The following is an 18778-nucleotide window of genomic DNA, read 5'->3' on the forward strand; positions in this document are numbered from 1 at the left end:
GGCTTAAACTCACAAACTTGGAGATCATGACCCGAGCTGAAATCGGACGCTTAACTGACTTACCCAACCAGTCACCCCTGAAATAATTTTATTTAAGGTAAATGAACATTTTCTGGATAAAAGAGGGAGAGCATTTTTATTTATATCTCATATGATAAAATCGATCAGAATTTTGCTTCATTTGCAACATAAATTATCATACTTTAGATTCCTAAATCCGATAATGAGTTGTTTTGCTTTATATTATAAAAATAAAATATTTCATAATATTAGTAAATATAGTTATATTTGCTATACTCTTGGTGGAATAGGCTAAACCCATACATTAAGAATTACCATTTAATGGGGCGTCTGGGTGGCTCATTCGGTTAAGCGTCCCACTTTGGCTCAGGTCATGATCTCACAGTTTGTGAGTTCGAGCCCCACATCGGGCTCTGTGCTGATGGCTCAGAGCCTGGAGCCTGCTTCGGATTCTGTTGTCTCCGTCTCTCTCTGTCCCTTCCCCACTTGTGCTCTGTCTCTCTCTGGCTCTCAAAAATAAATTAAAAAAAAAATTTTTTTTTAAGTAAATTGTAACCTTTAAAAAAAAAAAGAATTACCATTTACTTTAACAAAACAAAATAACAGTGTATTTATTCCTTATAACTTCATTTAAAATATACCAAACATCTTCCTCACCACCAGAAAAGAAAACTTTTGTTAACTGTGATGGTGATGCCTGGTAACTAGATTTATGGTGATCATTTCTCAGTATAAACAAATAGGGAATCGTTACAATGTACACCTGAAACTAATAGGTGTCAGTTATACCTCAATGTAAATAAAAATCTTTCTTACCACATTGAGCCTTATCAGACTATGTATTTTCTAATTTTTATCCTAAGATAAAAGATCCAAATTAAATCTTGTTGACGTATATATCATTCTTTTATGGTAGCACCATCAAAACGTTTATGCAGTGCTTTACAAGGCTCTTGTATATCTCATTTAAGCCCCACAATGAGCCTACGATGGAAAATGAGCAAGTAGTAGTATCCCCATTTTCTGCTACATCTGACAAGGGCTCAAGTCACATAGCTAATAACTGGTAAAACTAGAACTAGAATTAAGATTCTTCACTGGTTCATGGGCTCAGTCAGTTGAGTGTCCACCTCTTGGTTTCAGCACGGGCGCCTGGGTGGCTCAGTCAGTTGAGTGTTTCAGCTCAGGTCATGATCCCAGGATCATTGGGTTCTGTGCTGAGTATAGAGCCTGGTTGAGATTTTCTCTTTCTCTCTCTCTGTTCTCTCCCCACCCCTCCTCAAATAAAAAAATGAGAAAAACATTTTTTTTAATTAAAAAGATTCTTTACTGGTTTAGTCTTTTATTTACAGTATCAGACTAAGTGTGCATAGGTGTAAAGTAAAAGTGATGTCACAGCTATCAAGAAGAGAAACATAAATGATTAAAAAATCAGTTGACAAAAAAGAAAAGAAAAATCAGTTGACATAGTTTGCTTTATAACTCATGATGTGTATTTTCTTTATAGGATCCATTCTGGAACAGAATGAAGAAGCCACTGCACCTTTTGGATTGCATACATGTGCTATTGGCAAGATATGTTGAGAATCCTAGCCAAGTTTTAAATTGTGAGAGGTAACTATAACCGTTTCAAATGTTTCTAATAGGTATCTGGGCAACTAAATTGGAGAGAATGAAGGAAGATGTGGAGATTAACTGGTTGAATGATACCAATTAGCATGTATAAAAGGTTAGAGTTTTTACCATTTTTCAAACCTTGTCCTAAATCCTTTCTATAGGTAAAGTGATATGAGTTATGAATTACTTCTACACTGCTTCTGTTTTGAATTAGTGACTTAGTGTAGTTCAGTTATGTCTTTGTGACATTATTGGCCATTTCAAGGTATATTTGTTTGAAAAGACCAAAAAAATGTAAATAATTTCATTTTAGGAGTCATGCTTAATTGCTTCTTTCCCATTATAATAATCTTCCAAAGGAAAATGGTGGTTATGTGGTAATTCACCTATCTCCTGCATTTCTTGTCTGTTTTCATTTATTTACCATTTACTTAATCCTATAATCCTTGCTCTTTGTGGGACTATACTAAAATTAGCAGAAGTTGGAGAGAAGTCTTATGGGAGGAAATGTTTCTTGGGAGAAAAAAAGCAAACTCCCGTGTGAGAAAGGGGAGAGGAAATGTTTCTGAATGTATTGATAGTTGATCAGGTATCTTTTCTTTTACAGGAGAAGATTTACAAATCTGTCCCTGGATGCTATCTGTGGTTATCTGGTTGAGCTTCAGTCTATGAGCTCGTCAGTAGCAGTACAAACCATCACAGGAAATTTTAAATCTCTTCAGGCTAAACTCGAACGGCTTCATTAATATTATAATGTATTTTCATCTATGCATTTTGATCTGTAAAATAAAAGCTCAGCTGGGTCCAGATATCAGGTGCTGTAAATCTAAGAACAACTTTAATAGAAATGTGGTTTTAAAAGTGGCTACTATCTACAAACAGTACATTTGCCAGATGAATTATTTTTTACTATTTTGTTTTTTAATAATCAGGTTAAGAAACACCTGAACTAAGATTACCTATGATCTTAACACAAGAATAAAAAATATTTAGAAACTCTTATTTTTAATTTAATGCAGGCAGAAATTTTGAACTTATGCTATTCATTTTCAAGTTAGTCCAAGGATATGGATACTAAAACTTAAATAGGCTAGCTGAGCAGGTCCCATAATACTGGATTCTACAACAATCCTTTTTTTTTTTTTTTTTTTTTCCTAATGTTTATTTATTTTTGAGAGGGAGAAAGACAGAACATGAGCAGAGGAGGGGCAAAGAGAGAAGGAGACACAGAATCCAAAGCAGGCTCCAGGCTCCAGGCTCCGAGCTGTCAGCACAGAGCCCAACGCAGGGCTCAAATTCACAAACCACGAGATCATGACCTGAGCTGAAGTCGGACACTTAACCGACTGAGCCACTCAGGCGCCCCTACAACAATCCTAATACAGGCAAATAAACACTGTCTCTTTTTAAAAATTATTTAGGTTTTGGGTTCATCTTTGGAAAGGAAATTTCTTTCCAGCTACTTTCTTTCCAGCTACTAATTTTGCCACAATTCCTAAAGATTAATACATACCTGGCTGTTTCTTGAGCAGGTGGCAAATGTGTAACAAATGTTCTATGTCCTAAAAACCTACACAGAGAGATACTGTTTTCCTTTAGTGTCTACCTACCAGTCCTTGAGACTGATTACTGACTCCATTAAAGCAGTGGTTCTCAAAGTACGCACCAAATGGCCACATAAACATCATCTGGGAATTTGCTCCCTGTTTGATTCCCCCTCCTCCCTCCCCAGTCAATAACCATAATAAATGAGTTTTACCCAAGATATGATATATAAAGCAAAATTGTTAGGAATGTAGTTTTTAGCCTTCAACAAATTGGAATAAACTTAACTAAGTTCCCCAAAGTCATGGCAACAAGGGAGGAGAATGGAGTGGGAATGACCAGGACTAACAAAAAGCAGGAACATGGACTTCTTTCCTTTCACCTTTTATGCTATCAAGAGTAATCACCTTCTGCTTATTGTCACTAAAACATGTCTAACAATTTTTATAGTTACATTTTGAAAATATTTTTCTTTCTTATACTTTCCCAAGATCATGGGTTGACCTTTTCATATTCTCCTAGAATGTAGTTCCCTTTTTCCCATAATCTTCTAATTCATAATATTTAATAGACTGTCAAAATGTCATACATAGGTACCACTACCTCTCATAATTTTCAGCTTTCAGTTCCTTTAGTTTTTTTAATATGTAAAATTTAAGTTATACACTGTTAATTTTCTAAGCTTCAAATTCTGTCATGTCTACTTAAAATGAAAGTCTTGCTTAAATGTTATTTAGCCATGACTCCAGTCCTGGAAAAAAAAATGTATACAAACACACGTATATATAATTAGACCATTTACACACAAACACATTAATATCCATGTTAAATATACTCAACTCACAATATTAAAGCTATATCTTTCAAAAGGAAAGCTAACAGGGCTAAATGGTCCTTAGGAGTCAGAAATCTTAACCCTGTTCCTTTCATCACAGAACACCTTCTGAGGTTTATAAAACTGCCAGCTACTCAGCAGATGTTTTCCATACCCCTGGGAGACTGAGACCCCTAAGAGACATTAGGTCCTCTCCTTTTTAACTGTCTAGAACAGTGTTTCTAAAACTTTTAATTCATAAGAACCACCTGGTGTCCTCAAATAAATGTTCCACCTGTAATGTGATGCTGATACTGGTGGTCATTGGATCAAACTTGGAATAGCATTGTTCTAGCACATTTATCTACTGTATTAGTGTATTTTGTACTTGGTATGTATTTAACACATTTCTTTATAATGACTATTAAACATATAGACAATGAATAATAACATTGTTTATGAAACAGTGCATTCATTGTAGGCAGTGAGGAGTTACTGAAGATCTTGATTGTGACATATTTGTTTTAGGTAGATCATTTTCATGTGGCAAAATGGTCAGGAAAGAAGAGAAAAATCTATTTTGAGTAACTGCAAGATATGGGATATTGACCCTGAAATGCATGTGATGTATGTCCAACATTTCTTTAGTTATACATATGTGACTTTCTAGTGACTTGTTCATTGAACACACTTCTCTACCCATCACATGCATTTCCTCCACATTTATGTTTAATAGTTCATTTCATCTCAGGATCACAGGTTGCTCATTCGCTTCCTCAGGATACTTCCCGCCCTCTTTTCCTCTTTTTCATGAGAGGAAAAATTATGAAAGTGATACAGTTGTATCAAGAAAATGAAAAACTGGAATATTAAATGTAAAGGTCTTGAAAGGGCACATAATTTTCTTTCATTTTTCTATCAGTTTTTTCATTTAAATTCTCTTAATAATAAAACATTTTTTCCAATAATAAAACATTTTTTCCAGAATATTTTTGAGCCTTCTAGTAAATCATTTAAACTCTGCAAACTTTTATTTTCCTAATAAGCACATTTTTCTCATAAGAAGATTAAAGTAGAAGACTTACTTAAATCTAAAAGTTGGTAAGAACTAATGTAATCTATTTTTATTTAGTTTTGTTCTATACTTCAAATATTAGTTTAACAATACTATTATTTTTACTTCTTTTTTATTGCAAATAAACTTTTTTTTAAGGGAGCTCACCCATGTGTAAGTGGGGGAAGCGCAGAGGGAGAGAGAAAGAGAATAAATCTCAAGCAGGCTCCATATCCAGTGTGGAACCCAACTCTGGGCTTGATCCCACAATCCTGGGATTGTGACCTGAGCTGAAATCAAGCGTCAGACGCTTAACGACTGAGCCATCCAGGCGCCTCTAAACGTCATTTCTAAACTGCATTATGACGTGCTTGAAATGAAACATTTGTTTTAAAGCCCTCAGTTACGCTTTTTGCATTTAGGAAGCTCCTATCAGCAGGATGCTAACCCTTTTTAAGATTAATCAGTTTACCATGCAGGAGCTAGGATTATCATATCTCCAGCCCACACCTGAGTTTTCGCTTGTGTGATGAACATTTGTATTTGGTTGACCTCCAGAGCTCCTCAGTCAAAATGTGACTGGATCTCTGTTCACTCCTCTCCCTGCAATCTGCCCACTCCTGTTCCTCCTCCTCTATTTTCTTTTTTTTTTTTTTTCTTTTTCTTTAAGGTAAGCTTTACACCCAACATGGGGCTTGAACTCATGACCCTGAGATAAAGAGTCTCATGCTTTACCAACTGAGCCAGCCAGATGCCCCTCTCCTGTATTTTCTACTTCAGTCTTTATCATCTGAAATTTCCACTCAAATATGAGTAGTATCCTTAAATTCTTCCCTCTCCTTCCAAATCCAGTCGCCAATTTCTTAGCAAGTTTTCTTAATATCCATTTATCTGTTCAATTATCTCACTATTTTAGGTTTTTAGGGTTTAATGAGATTATTCTACTTCACTTGGATGCCTACAGTAATGTCTAACTGGTCTTCCTGCCTCTAATTTGACACCCCTTCTTTGTTCCTTTTCCACACTAACGTTAGTGCAGGGTACCTGGGTGGCCTAGTCAGTTAAGCGTCCTACTTTTAATTTCGGCTTAGGTCATGATCTCACAGCCCTGTGGTTGAGCCCCCATATCAGGCTCTGCACTGGGCATGAAGCCTGCTTAGGATTTTCTCTTCCTCTCTGCTGCTCCCCCAGCTCAGGCACGTGCGCACGCAAGCTCTCTCAAAAAAAGAAAGAAAAAGGGCGCCTGGGTGGCTCAGAATGTTAAGCGGCCGACTTCAGCTCAGGTCACGATCTCGCGGTCTGTGAGTTTGAGCCCCGCGTCGGGCTCTGGGCTGATGGCTCAGAGCCTGGAGCTTCCTTCCGATTCTGTGTCTCCCTCTCTCTCTGCCCCTCCCCCGTTCATGCTCTGTCTCTGTCTCAAAAATAAATAAAACGTTAAAAAAAAAATGTTGAAAAAACAAAATGTACACCTACATGTATTATACTCCCACGTTTTCCCTTGGAAGAAATTCCAAATTTCTGGTGTGGCATTAGGACTTTATTGCAGTTGGCAAAAACAAAAATAAGAATTTTAGTTTAAGCCAAAGAATTTATTAGCCTTCAAAACTAAGAAGTCCAAGTATAAACCTACTTCTGCATGGCTAGTTCCAGAGCCTTGATATCTTCAGGGCTTTCTCTAGGTCAGTTCTGCTCTTCTCTTCATGTTTATTCTTTGTGTCTGCAGACAGTTTACTCTATACCTCCTGGGAGAATGCAGGGAGTGTCAAGTGACTTTATCTCCCTCACTCTAACCCAGACATATAGTCAATGGAGAAGTCCTAGGAAAGGTTCTGGTTAACTCAGCTTGAGTCATGGATTCAGTCTTGGGGTGTGGTGGTACAGGATCATCACCCAAAGTATACAGAACAGGAAAGAAGTGTTTTCTTAAAGAATTGAATGCTAGGCACACAGCATTCCACATAAGTCCACTATATCTGTCCACCTACCTTGCTTACCACTTACTTCCTAATGCTATATATAATGAAGACGATAAGCCCATAGAGCCAAGAAACACAATGAATCCAGAGCAGGACAGACACAAAATCACACCAAAGCATATCATAATCAAATTCTCAGCAAATAAAAAATAGAAGGGAACCTACTCAGTCTGATAAAAAGACATCTATGGAAAATGTACAGCTAAAATCACACCGAATGGTAGAAGACCAAAAACTTTCTCCTTGAAGTTGGGAACAAAATATGGATGTTTCTTTTCCACATTGTGGTTGGAGGTTCTGATTATTGCAACTTGGCAAACAAAAGAAATTAAAAACGTATAAATTAGAAAAGCAGAAATAAATACATGGACAGGCAATTATATAGAAAATCCTATAGAATATACAGAAAATACTAGAACTACTAACTAAGAAAAAATGGTAGAACTAATAAGTTAGATCACAGGACACAAGGTCAACATACCAATTGCATTTCTATATACTAGCAACAATTAAAAATTTTTAAACACTCCTTTAAAATAGCATTTAAAAAAACAAAAGAAAGAAAAAATACCCCCTCTCTCTGCCTTAAAATAAAATAAGAGTGTCACCTGACTGGCTCAGTCAAAAGAGCATGCGACTCGATTTCACGGTCATGAGTTTGAGCCCTAGGTTGGGTGTAGAGATTATCAGAAAAAAAAAAAAAAATATATATATATATATATATACACACACACACACAAAATAGGACATTTTGACAAGATATGTGTAAGACCTGTGCAATGGAAACTATAAAACAGTGCTGGAAGAAAGTAAACCCCTAATGAGAAAGATAAAATGTTCATGGGTTGGGAGACTGAACTAATAACACATCAATTGATAGATCCAAAGCAATCCCAACCAGATTTCCAGAAAGCTTTGTAGAAATTGACAAACTGATCCTAAAATTTATATGGGATTGAGAGATTCTAGGATAGCCAAAACAGTTTTGAAAAAGAATAAAATTGGAGGACATATTCCAATGATTTCAAGATTCTATTATTAAGTTACAGCAAGGTAATGATGTGGCATTGGTGTAAGGATTATACATATGAATCAATAGAACAAAATAAGCATACAGAAATACATGCACACGCTTGTACAGGCAACCAATTGTCAACAAAAGTGCCAAGGTAGTTCAGTGGGGGAAAGAACAGTCTAATAAATGGCACCAAAACAAATATCCACACAGAAACAAAACAAAACCCTCCATTCTTACCTTGTAACATATACAAAAATTAACTTGACATGCATCACAGATGTCAAGTTAACAGGTAAGACTGAAACTTCTGGAAGAAACTAGTAAAAAAACAAACAAACAAAAAAACGATCTTTGTGATCTTTGATTAGGTATGTTCTTAGGATGCAGAAAACCTGAATCAGAAAAAGTTGATAAATTGAAATTCATCAAAATTTAAGACATCTCTTCAAAAACCACATTAAGAAAATGAAAAGGTAACCCACACATTGGGATAAAATATTTGCAAACCACAGATCTGTTAAAGACAGACATACATTTGATCCTTGAACAACATGGGTTTGAACTGTAGGACTTCACTTTTACACAGATTTTTTTCAATAAATATATCGGAAGATTTGGGGAAATCTGTGACAGTTTGAAAAAATGCACAGATGAACTCCACAACCTAGATATAACCAAAAAAATGAAAAAAAGTATGCTATGAATGCATTAATATATGTAGATACTACTTTTTTAGCATTTACATAAAATGTACACAAATCTATTATAAGAAGTTAAATTTTGCAGTGCTGTCTGGCTCAGTCGGAAGAGCATATGACTTAAAATAAAAACTTTTTAAGAGAGTGAGTGCAAGTGGGAGAGAGGGGCTGAGGAAGAGAGAGAATTTCAGTTCGGTTCCACACTCATCCCTGAGCCTGACTCGGGGCTTGATCCCACGAATCATAAGATCATGATCTGAGCAGAAATCAAGAGTCAGACACTCAACCAACTGAGCCACCCACTCTCCCTGAGCATGTGACTCTTGATCTCAGGGTCCTGAGTTCAAGCACATATTGGGTGTAGAGATTACTAAAAAAAATAAGTAAACTTTAAAGAAAAAGTTAAAATGTATCAACACTTATACACACACTTAGACTGTGCATGACAAACACCATTTGTAGTCAAGATGTAAACAAACATAAAAGTGCAGTATTAAATCATAACTGCATAAGATTAGCTGCAATACAAACTATACTGCTGTAATAATTTAGTAGCTCACCTGTGTCTACTGCAGTGAGCTCAAATGTTGCAAGTATCTGCTTAAAATGCCAAGTGATACTAATCATCATGTAAGCAATTGTCTCTCCAGTAAATTGCACAATGCAGTAAGAAAGATCTCTTATGGTTCTTGTGCATTTTTCATCATATTTAGTGCTATCCCATAAACCTTGAATAACACCAGGAGACCCATAGGAAATGCCTCCAGTGATGCTGAAAGGGCTCTCGAAGGAAATTCATGATATTACAAGAAAAAGTTGAATTGCTTGTTCTGTGTCATACAGTGAGGTCTGCAACTGTGGTTATGCACCATTTCAAGATAAATTAGTCCAGTGTAAGGACCACTGTAAAAAAAGAAAAGTCATGAAGCCAGCACTGCAGCTACACCAGCAGGCATGAAAACCTTGCATTTTTTGCAAAATACTTTTTTATCTCATTGAAAATGCAGCTTTTATTTGGGTGTGAGATTACTGTAAGAAAGGCATACCTTTGGACACATATGATTCAAGAAAAAGTGAAGTCATGGGGTATCTGGGTGGGCTCAGTCGGTTAAACATCCCACTCTTGATTTCAGCTCAGGTCATGATCCCACGGTCATGATCTCATGGGATCGAGCCCCTTGTTGGGCTCTGCACTGATGGCACCAAGCCTGTTTGGGATTCTCTCTGCCCCTTCCTTGCTCTCTTTCTCTCTCTCTCAAGTAGGGTGAATAAGTAAAGGTTAAAAAAAAAAAAGTGAAGTAGGGGCACCTAGTTGACTCAGTCAGTTAAGTGTCTGACTTCAGCTCAAGTCATGATCTTGCGGTTTGTGGGTTTGAGCCTAATTGGGCTCACTGCTGTCAGCATGGAGCCTGCTTCAGATCCTCTGTCCCCATCTCTCTCTGCCCCTCCCCTGCTCATCCCTTCCCCTCTCTCTCCTCTTTCCTTCTCAAAAATAAACATAAAAAAATACTCTTTATTTAAAAAAAGTGAAGTCATTATATGACAACTTAGAACAAAAGGAAACAACGACCTAAAGCTGGAGAATTTAACGCCAGCAAAAGATGGTTTGATAATTTTTTTTAGCTTGTTTGCTTGCTTGCTTGCTTTCTGAGTGAGACAGCAAGTGGGGGAGGGGCAGAGAGCAAGGGAGACACAGAATCCAAAGCAGGCTCCAGGCTCTCAGCTGTCAGCACAGAGCCCAACATGGGGCTCTAACCCACGAGTGGTGAGATCATGACATGAGCTGAAGTCAGATGCTTAACTGAGCTACCCAGGCGCCCCTGGTTTGATAAATCTAGAAAGCGATTTGGCTTGAATATAAAGGTAGGGGTGCCTGACTGGCTCAGTCAGATGAGCATGTGACTCTTGGTCTTGTAGTTCGAGCCTCAAGTTGGGATTACCTAACTTAAAATAAAACTTAAACATATATAATAGGGGAAGCAGCTTCTGCCAAGTAAGAGGCAGAAGAGTTAACAGATTCCTGCCATTAAAATCATTGAGGAGAAAGGATATCTGCCTGAACAGGTGTTTAGTGTAGACACAAGTTCTTTATTCTGGAAAAAAAAATGCCACGAAGAACATTTGTTACTAAGGAAAAGAAGTGAACATGAGGATTTAAGATAGGAATGGATAGGTTAAATTCACTGTTTTGTGCAAATGCAACCAGGTTTATGATCAAGACTACACTCACATATAAAGTTGCTAATCCCTAGGCTTGAAGGAAAAAGATAAACACTAGTTGCCAGTCTTTTATTTTATTTTTTTAAGTTTATTTATTTATTTTGAGAGAGACAGCAGGGCAGGGGCACAGAGAGAGAGGGAATCCCAAACACAATCCACACTGTCAGTGCAGAGCCTGACGTGGGGCCTGAACTCATGAGCCATGAAATCATGACCTGAGCCAAAATCAAAAGTCAGATGCTTAACTGACTGAGCCACCCAGGTGCCTCTCCCAGTCTTTTCATTGTACAACATGAAAGTCTGGACAATAAGAACCCTTTTCCTGGGTTGGTTCCATCGATACTTTGTCCCTGAAGTCAGGAAGTACTTTGCCAGTAAGGAACTGCCTTTTAAAGTTCTTTGGATATTGGACAATGCCCCTGGTCACCCAGAACTTCATGAGTTCAACATGGAAGGTGTCAAAGTGGTCTACTTGTCCCTAATCACAACAACTCTAATTTAGCCTCTAGATTAAGGGGGTCATAAGGAGGCTCATTACACATGGTATTCTATGGAAAGAATTATCAATACTTTGGCAGAGAAACCTAAGAGAACATCATGAAAGTCCGGGAGGATGCCCCCACTGAAGATGTTATTGTTGTAACAGAAAAAGCAGTGGAAGCCATCAAGCCTGAAACAATAAACTCCTGCCAGAGAAAACTGTCCAGATGTTGTGCCTAATTTCACAGGATCTACAACAAAACCAATTAAGAAAATCATGAAAAATATTGGATATGGCAAAAAGGTGGGTGGTGAAAGTTTTCAAGATCTTGGAGAAATTCAAGCGCTAATAGATATCACACCAGAGGAATTAACTGAAAACAACTTGATAGAGAGGAGTGCTTCTGAACCAGTGCCAGATTTTGAGGAAGACGTAAAAGAAGCAATGCTAGAAAACAAACTGACATTAAAGAATCAGGCAGGAAGGGTCTGATTATTCAAGACTGCTTTTGACTTCTTTTATGACACGGACCCTTCTAGGATATGGGCACAGAAACTGAAACAAACAGTGGAAGAAGAATCGGTGCCGTACAGAAATATTCTTAGAGAAATGATAAGAGCAAGAAGTCAGACAGAAATTACAAAGTATTTCCATAAAGTTACACGGAGTGTGCCTCCTCTCCCACCTCCCCTTCCACCTCTTCCATTTCTTTTCCCTCTGCCACACCCGTGTCTCTGTGCAAGACCCGTCCCTCCTCCTCCTGCTCAGCCTACTCAACTCAACATGAAGACAAGGATGAAGACGTTTATGACGATCCATTCTCACTTGGCGAATAGCAAATAATAATCATCCCACACAGCTAATAAACATCTGCAGCATATGTGTGTGTTTTGTGAAGACCTAATAGCTGTGCAGTAAGAACTATGTGAGATGTCTTGTGTCAAGTTATTATCATCATCACCGAAATATTCATTGTGTAGGACATTGTATACAAGATGTGTATGCAAGTGGGTAGCCTTTCCTTACACAGGCGTAAGGTGAGTGATATTTAATATACAATGAATAACGTGGTAATTTTCTTAGTGTTTTATAACTTGGCTTTCAAAAAATCACATTACCATACAGTATGCCTCTGTCTTGAAACTGGTGAAACTGTGTATCTGCCAGTCAAGAAGAAGTAAAACAGCTCAATAAATTGGTTAAGGTATTCCCAAAATGATTGTATACTCACAGGCCAACACTTATGAATTAGTTTTGAACTCAGATATTGTGATCTGTGTTTTTCAATACAATTTTATATGGGATGGGCAATCCATCATGAACCTGCACGTCCCACGCCCTTGCAGGACATGCCAAGAATGCCCTGATTGCTCTTTGCCCAGGCCATTTTTTTTTAAGTTTATTTATTTTGAGAGAAAGAGAGTACATGGGAGGGGCAGAGAGAGAGGGAGAGAAAGAATCCCAAGCAGGATCCGCATTGTCAGCACAGAGCCCGATGCAGGGCTTGAACTCACAATTGTGAGATCACAACCTGAGTGGAAACCAAGAGTCTAATGCTTAACTGACTGAGCCACCCAGGTGCCCCATCCTTTTTTTTTAGAGACAGAGCAGGGGAGGGGCAGAGAGAGAGAATCCCAAGAAGTCTCTGTGCTGTCAGCTCAGAGCCTGAAACAGGGCTTAAGCTCATAAACCATGAGATCATGACCTGGGCTGAAATCAAGAGCTGGACTCTTAACTGACTGAACTACCCATGTGCCCCTACCCAGGCTATGTCTGAGGGTTGTGTTTCCTGATGTAATGAGTTGGCCTACTTGCCACTCACTATAAAATGGGAAATCTCCCAGCTCAACATTCCTCTCCTATAACACAACACATTTCATCCTTCTAGCTACCTGTATTGCCCTGTGAGAATTGGGAGGTACGGGGAACCTCATGGACATTATACTGACACTCTTGCTTACTGCTTTTGCCTTGAGAAAGTCTCTGACTCCAGGAGTCTTATGGGTTTTTCCAGTCTTCATGAAATAGTAACAGAAGAGTTTGTTAGCTTGTATATTGGGTAAAATCCCAAACTCTTCACAGACTCTGACAAATAACAACTTCTGACGACCACGAATGTTGGTGATGAGGCATTTCTAAGTGTTCCGCTAATAACTCAGGAATTTTCTGCCGAGGTGTAGACAGCCACTGCATGTTTTGAAGCACAGGCACGGGTAACTACCACCACCTGTCTGACACCTATTATAAAAGTCATCCCATGGGGTGCCTGAGTGGCTCAGTCGGTTAATTGTCTGGCTTTTGATTTTGGTTTTTGAGTTCGAGCCCCACATTAGGCTCTGTGCTGACAGGATGGAGCCTGCTTGGGATTCTCCCTCCCTCTTTCTCTCTACCCCTTTTCTGCCCAAGCTCACATTCGCTCTCTCAAAATAAATAAACTTTAAAAAAATTATAGAAAATAAAAATTAAAAAGTCATCCCAGTTTTAAGATGGCAAAATGGGAAGTGCATCTTAGGATGGATGAAATATGGTACTTACTATATAGATATTTTTTGTTTATTTATGATCTGTTCTTCAGCATCTTGATAGCAATCTGACTTGGGATATCTCATTATTAGGGTACTTGATATAATGAATTTTTAAATCTATCCATTTTCTCTTTCACTTTCCTAACAGGTACCCAATTTCATGAAGCTACCTTCCCTTCCCCAACACAGACCAGACTAGATCCTCACAGCTAAAGGCCAATCCAGATAACTCACCCACGTTCACAGTGTTTGTGAGTCATGAAATCTGAAAATGTTATATTCTGGGCATGTGACTCAATTTAGGTTAGTGAGATACGAGAAGTGGTCTTATGGGAAAGAAACATCTTCCTTCTTCTGATGAATCTATCAAAAAAGATGTTCTCCCACTCAGGATAACTAAGTCAGTGGTATGCTAAAGCCACTGGTACTGATTTTAGAGAGCTAATTGTTGCATTTTCAGGAAATTCATGAGCCAGTTGATGTCAGGCTTTAACTTGATATCAGTCATGGTAGAAAAATTTTCTGTACAAAAATTGGCAAATGCCACACATCATGGCTTCTTCCCCACCCACTAAAGCAGGTTAAATATTTACCAGCATACCACTGCCTTAAGTCCTTCCTACCGAGTCCAGTTAGTTAGCTGAGATGGGGCAATGTGGGAGGGCAGGCTTGACTGCTTAGGTCCATCTTAGCAGTGTGGAGAACAGCGGCACCCATAGGAGGCCTCGTATTTACAGTCTGCCTCAAGGAGCTCACTTACATTTCCTGCATGTGTCCTACATTTACTCCATATGATGAAATGAACCTGAGCCTGAAACTGGGAACCTGGAGATTTTAAGGAGATTCTCCTTTGTAGCAGCAGCTACCCCTCCCTCTATTAGGGGCAGCTTGCCATTTTGACCACATGCTTGCATCAGCTGATAACCTTTCAGGGCTATGAGAAGCCTCATCAGAACATCTGGGAAAAAGTGGGGCGCCTGGGTGGCTCAGTTGGTTTAGGCATCTGACACCAGCTCAGGTCATGGTTCATGAGTTTGAGCCCCGCTTCGGGCTCTATATGCTGACATCTCGGAGCCTGGAGGCTGCTTCGGATTCTGTCTCTCCCGCTCTCTCAAAAATAAATAAAACATTAAAAAAAAGAGAGAGAACATCTGAGAAAAAGAATCTTCTCACCCTCAGATTAATCAAATAGTTTGTCTTCTTAGTCCCCTTAAAAATTAATAAAGAGGGCGCCTGGGTGGCTCAGTCGGTTGAGCATCTGACTTCAGCTCAGGTCATGATCTCCCAGTTCATGAGTTTGAGACCCGCGTCGGGCTCTGTGCTGACAGCTCAGAGTCTGGAGCTTGCTTTGCATTCTGTGTCTCCCTCTCTCTCTGCCCCTCCCCTGCTCATGCTCTGTCTCTCTCTCTCTGTCAAAAATAATTTTTTTTTAAATTAATAAAGAAAAAAGAAAGAAAACCACCCCCAAAAACCTGAACTCATGATCTTTCTCCACTTTCCTATCAAAATCCTCCTCATCCTTTAAAGGTGAATCTGGGAGCTGATAAATCTCTTTTTTATTTTAGTCAGAATTTTTTGTTTGAATATTAGCTTTTAGTATATGATTTTTATTTTCATTTTATGTATGTATGTATGTATGTATGTATGTAATCTCTGCACCCAGTGTGGGACTCAAACTCATGACTTCAAGACCAAGAGTCACATGCTACTGACTGAGTCATCCAGGCACCCCAATGTATGATTTTTAAAAAACTGATTTTAATTGAAATAACATACAGAATAGTACACAAATCACAGACAAGTTTTCTCAAAGTGAACACACTTGTTTACCACCCAGTGAAGATATAAAACCTTATCTAAAAGCATGTATATTCTTTCCTATGTTCTGTCTTGATGGCCAGGGAATTTAGGCCCAGCCTTACTTTTGGACTTAACTTTTTTTCCTCTGTGTGGGATGTCCTTTCCCTTTTGATGGGTTTTTGGAAAATAGAAAGAAGAACTCCAGTTTTTCTTTAAACAAGAGGAGACTTTAGGACTTGAAATTAAAACAATGCATGTTGCAATAGAACTGTTACACGTCTATAGATAAAGACCAAACAGCAGCTGGGTAAACTATCAAGGGATCCCCGCACAGTCCACCTATCAGGTTACACAGTTGAGGGGCTTGTTCTGAAGTAGAGCCTCAGAAGACAAATCAGAGGCTGAGTCCCCATTACTGAGAGGACATATGGACCCACAGTACTTGCTATGAGAAAGTCTTCTGTCTCTGACAACTCTAACCAATGTCGTGATTCAGTTTAATAGTTTTTGTTGAACTGGAAGTCTGTCAAAATGGCTTCCGGACAATTGTCTGTCCAAGTATATGATACGTTAATCTTTCAAGTCAATGGGAAGCATACTTAAAGTATAAAATGGCCGCATGTCAGGTGACAGGGAAAATCCACGATTAGCTATTGCTACTGCAATCCTGCAACTCACCTTGTCACAGTGATTAGTCTATGAATGACACTTAAATAAAGCCTAAACCAATCAATGCTTTTTTTTTTCTTTCTTTTTTTAGGACTAGTGATTGACTCAAAGTGGATGCATGACTTAAATTGTTCCTGGAGTGAAGCACAGGTTGGGGAAATAGATTTTTTTTCCAGGATGGTGTGGTATGATAGTGTAAGACCTGAGACATCTGTAGCCTTTTGCTACCATAGCAGAAATTATATTTTTAAAGAATATTTGGGGAAGTAATTTTATATTCATTAAAGTATTATTGCCTTACATATTATAGCAGGGTTCTGAGAAAGAAACACTAGAAAATGTGTGTGTATGTGTGTGTATGTGGTATATTTTTACAGGAATTTGATATTATGCAATCAAGAGAACTGATTTAAGCAGTCTCTGTAAGGTTCTTTCTTTGTGTCAGATGTGGAGCTTGAATTCATAGAGCAGTCAGGCAGCATGGGAAGATGGCTGCAAAATCTAAGACAGTTAGGACACGTTGGGCCCTACAAGCATGAGCTGGAGATCAGGAGGATGGACCAAAATCCATGTTAGTTGTTGTCGCTTCTGACTTTGGTGGTACTGATGTCCTGCAGAAGCCGAGGCCTTCTTCAGGGAACTAAATACTTATACCTGGCCCAGGAGTTGGAGACTTTGAAAGAGGATCCAAGGGAAGTTAGAGCAGCTGCAAAGCCAGCAGGTAAGGGACCAGACATGTGGGCTACAAGGTAGCTGCTTCACTTCTGCCCTTGAAATCTCCCATAAGAATCTCCCTTGTGGTCTACTCTAGCTGGAAACATACAGGGAAGGGATTCAGCCTAGCCACCTTGACACAGTGAAAAGCCAGTGCACTACCCATTCATTGAATCAGTGGCATTCACTTCTTTATATAGAAGATAGATACCACCTAAAGCGAAGTTTTCATTTTCAGCTTCAAGTCTCCAAGTAAAATTATTATTTGATTCTTTAACAAGACAACTGTCTGAACAGTTCAGCTTTATTCACAAAAGTGTATTCTAAATTTCTTGTTAAATATCAAAGTCAAAACATTAAAGTCTGAATATGGCATTTTTCCATATGCCACAATGCAGGAGCAATCCAGAGAAGAGTCAGAATATGTGTAAGAGGAGTCCTATCTGGAGAAGAAGAAGGTGGAGGAGGAGGAGAAGAATGAGAAGGAGAAGGAGAAAGAGAAGGAGAAGGAGAAGAAGAAGAAGAAGAAGAAGAAAGTCCTCTGACTTAGTGGAAACAAGGAATCAGATATGCGTGTATTTCAAGATAAAAATCTCATGAGCATGGGGTTGAGGATAAAGTTGAAAGTAGAGTAGATTTTCTGTCATTGGAAAAGACAATATGGGTGTGATCCTACCAGAATAAAACATGGTAATGTGATAGGGAAAGGAAAGACCTGCTCTCAGCTCTTTTGTCAAATTCAAAGCATATAACTCACATGCTCTGGGGAAGTTGAGAACAAGAGCATCCATTTTAAAGGCACAGAATGGAAAGACAAAGGATGTGGCTGAACCTCGGTGGGCAATGTAGCATCCTCAAGGGAGAAAGAGGCTTCGCAGCTGAGCCACAGTAGATACCAGTGCAAGAGATCAGAAGCAAGTATCAAACATCCTGAAACAGTGATGGGTAAAAATACAGAAAACAAAGTTTGAACACAAGCACTCTCTCCCCCATTGCCTTTAGGGCACATAGCCCCTCCTACCACTATCACTATGAGTCTACTCTGTAAGTTACGTAGAATGAGAAGAAAATCCACAAGGTACAATATTTATTTGAAATTCTTACCAAAGAAGTGGAAGTATTATTAATTGTCAAGGCAAAGACTTTTCCTGCTACACACTGGAGTGGAGGCTCATAAAAAATATTCACTTATAGAAAAAAAAGAGATAAACTACATTTTCCTTATAGAATGGTAGATTTGCCATATTCTCACTGTACCACAAAAGAAGCCAGCCTGAAGACAAAGGGCAGAGCAAAGAGAATCAGGGAAAAATAGAACCAGAGCCTTGCCTCATCAAACTTGCAAGAAGCCTGCTGACCCCCTGCATTAATAAGCCAATCATTTGTTGTTTGGCTTCTTTTATTGTTAAATTCAGTAAGGTTCTCTGTTACCTTAAGTAACCTTAAATTACCTCTGTTACCTTAAGTAACCTTACTTAAGGTCTTGAAATCTGGCTTAAAGGTAAGCATTTTTTTTTTTAAAGTAGACATCACACCCAGCGCAGAGCCCAGTGTGGGACTTGAAATCACAACCCTGAAATCAAGACCTCAGCTGAGATCAACAGTCAGACACTTAACCAACTGAGC

At 38.6% G+C, this 18778-nt stretch overlaps 1 protein-coding gene across 1 annotated transcript in view; it reads left to right on the top strand.

The window, feature by feature from the left end:
* Nucleotides 1-2447, top strand: part of NUP155 (nucleoporin 155) — a 72635-nt gene extending 70188 nt beyond the window's left edge. Inside the window, exons 34-35 of the mRNA XM_043599733.1 lie at nt 1529-1635; nt 2246-2447. Coding sequence (XP_043455668.1) covers nt 1529-1635; nt 2246-2384 — 246 coding nt within the window. The 3' untranslated portion in view covers nt 2385-2447. The remainder of the gene's footprint in view (nt 1-1528; nt 1636-2245) is intronic.
* The last annotated feature ends 16331 nt before the right edge of the window (nt 2448-18778 follow it).

Source organism: Prionailurus bengalensis, chromosome A1 (genome assembly GCF_016509475.1).
Source record: "Prionailurus bengalensis isolate Pbe53 chromosome A1, Fcat_Pben_1.1_paternal_pri, whole genome shotgun sequence".
NCBI lineage: Eukaryota > Metazoa > Chordata > Mammalia > Carnivora > Felidae > Prionailurus > Prionailurus bengalensis.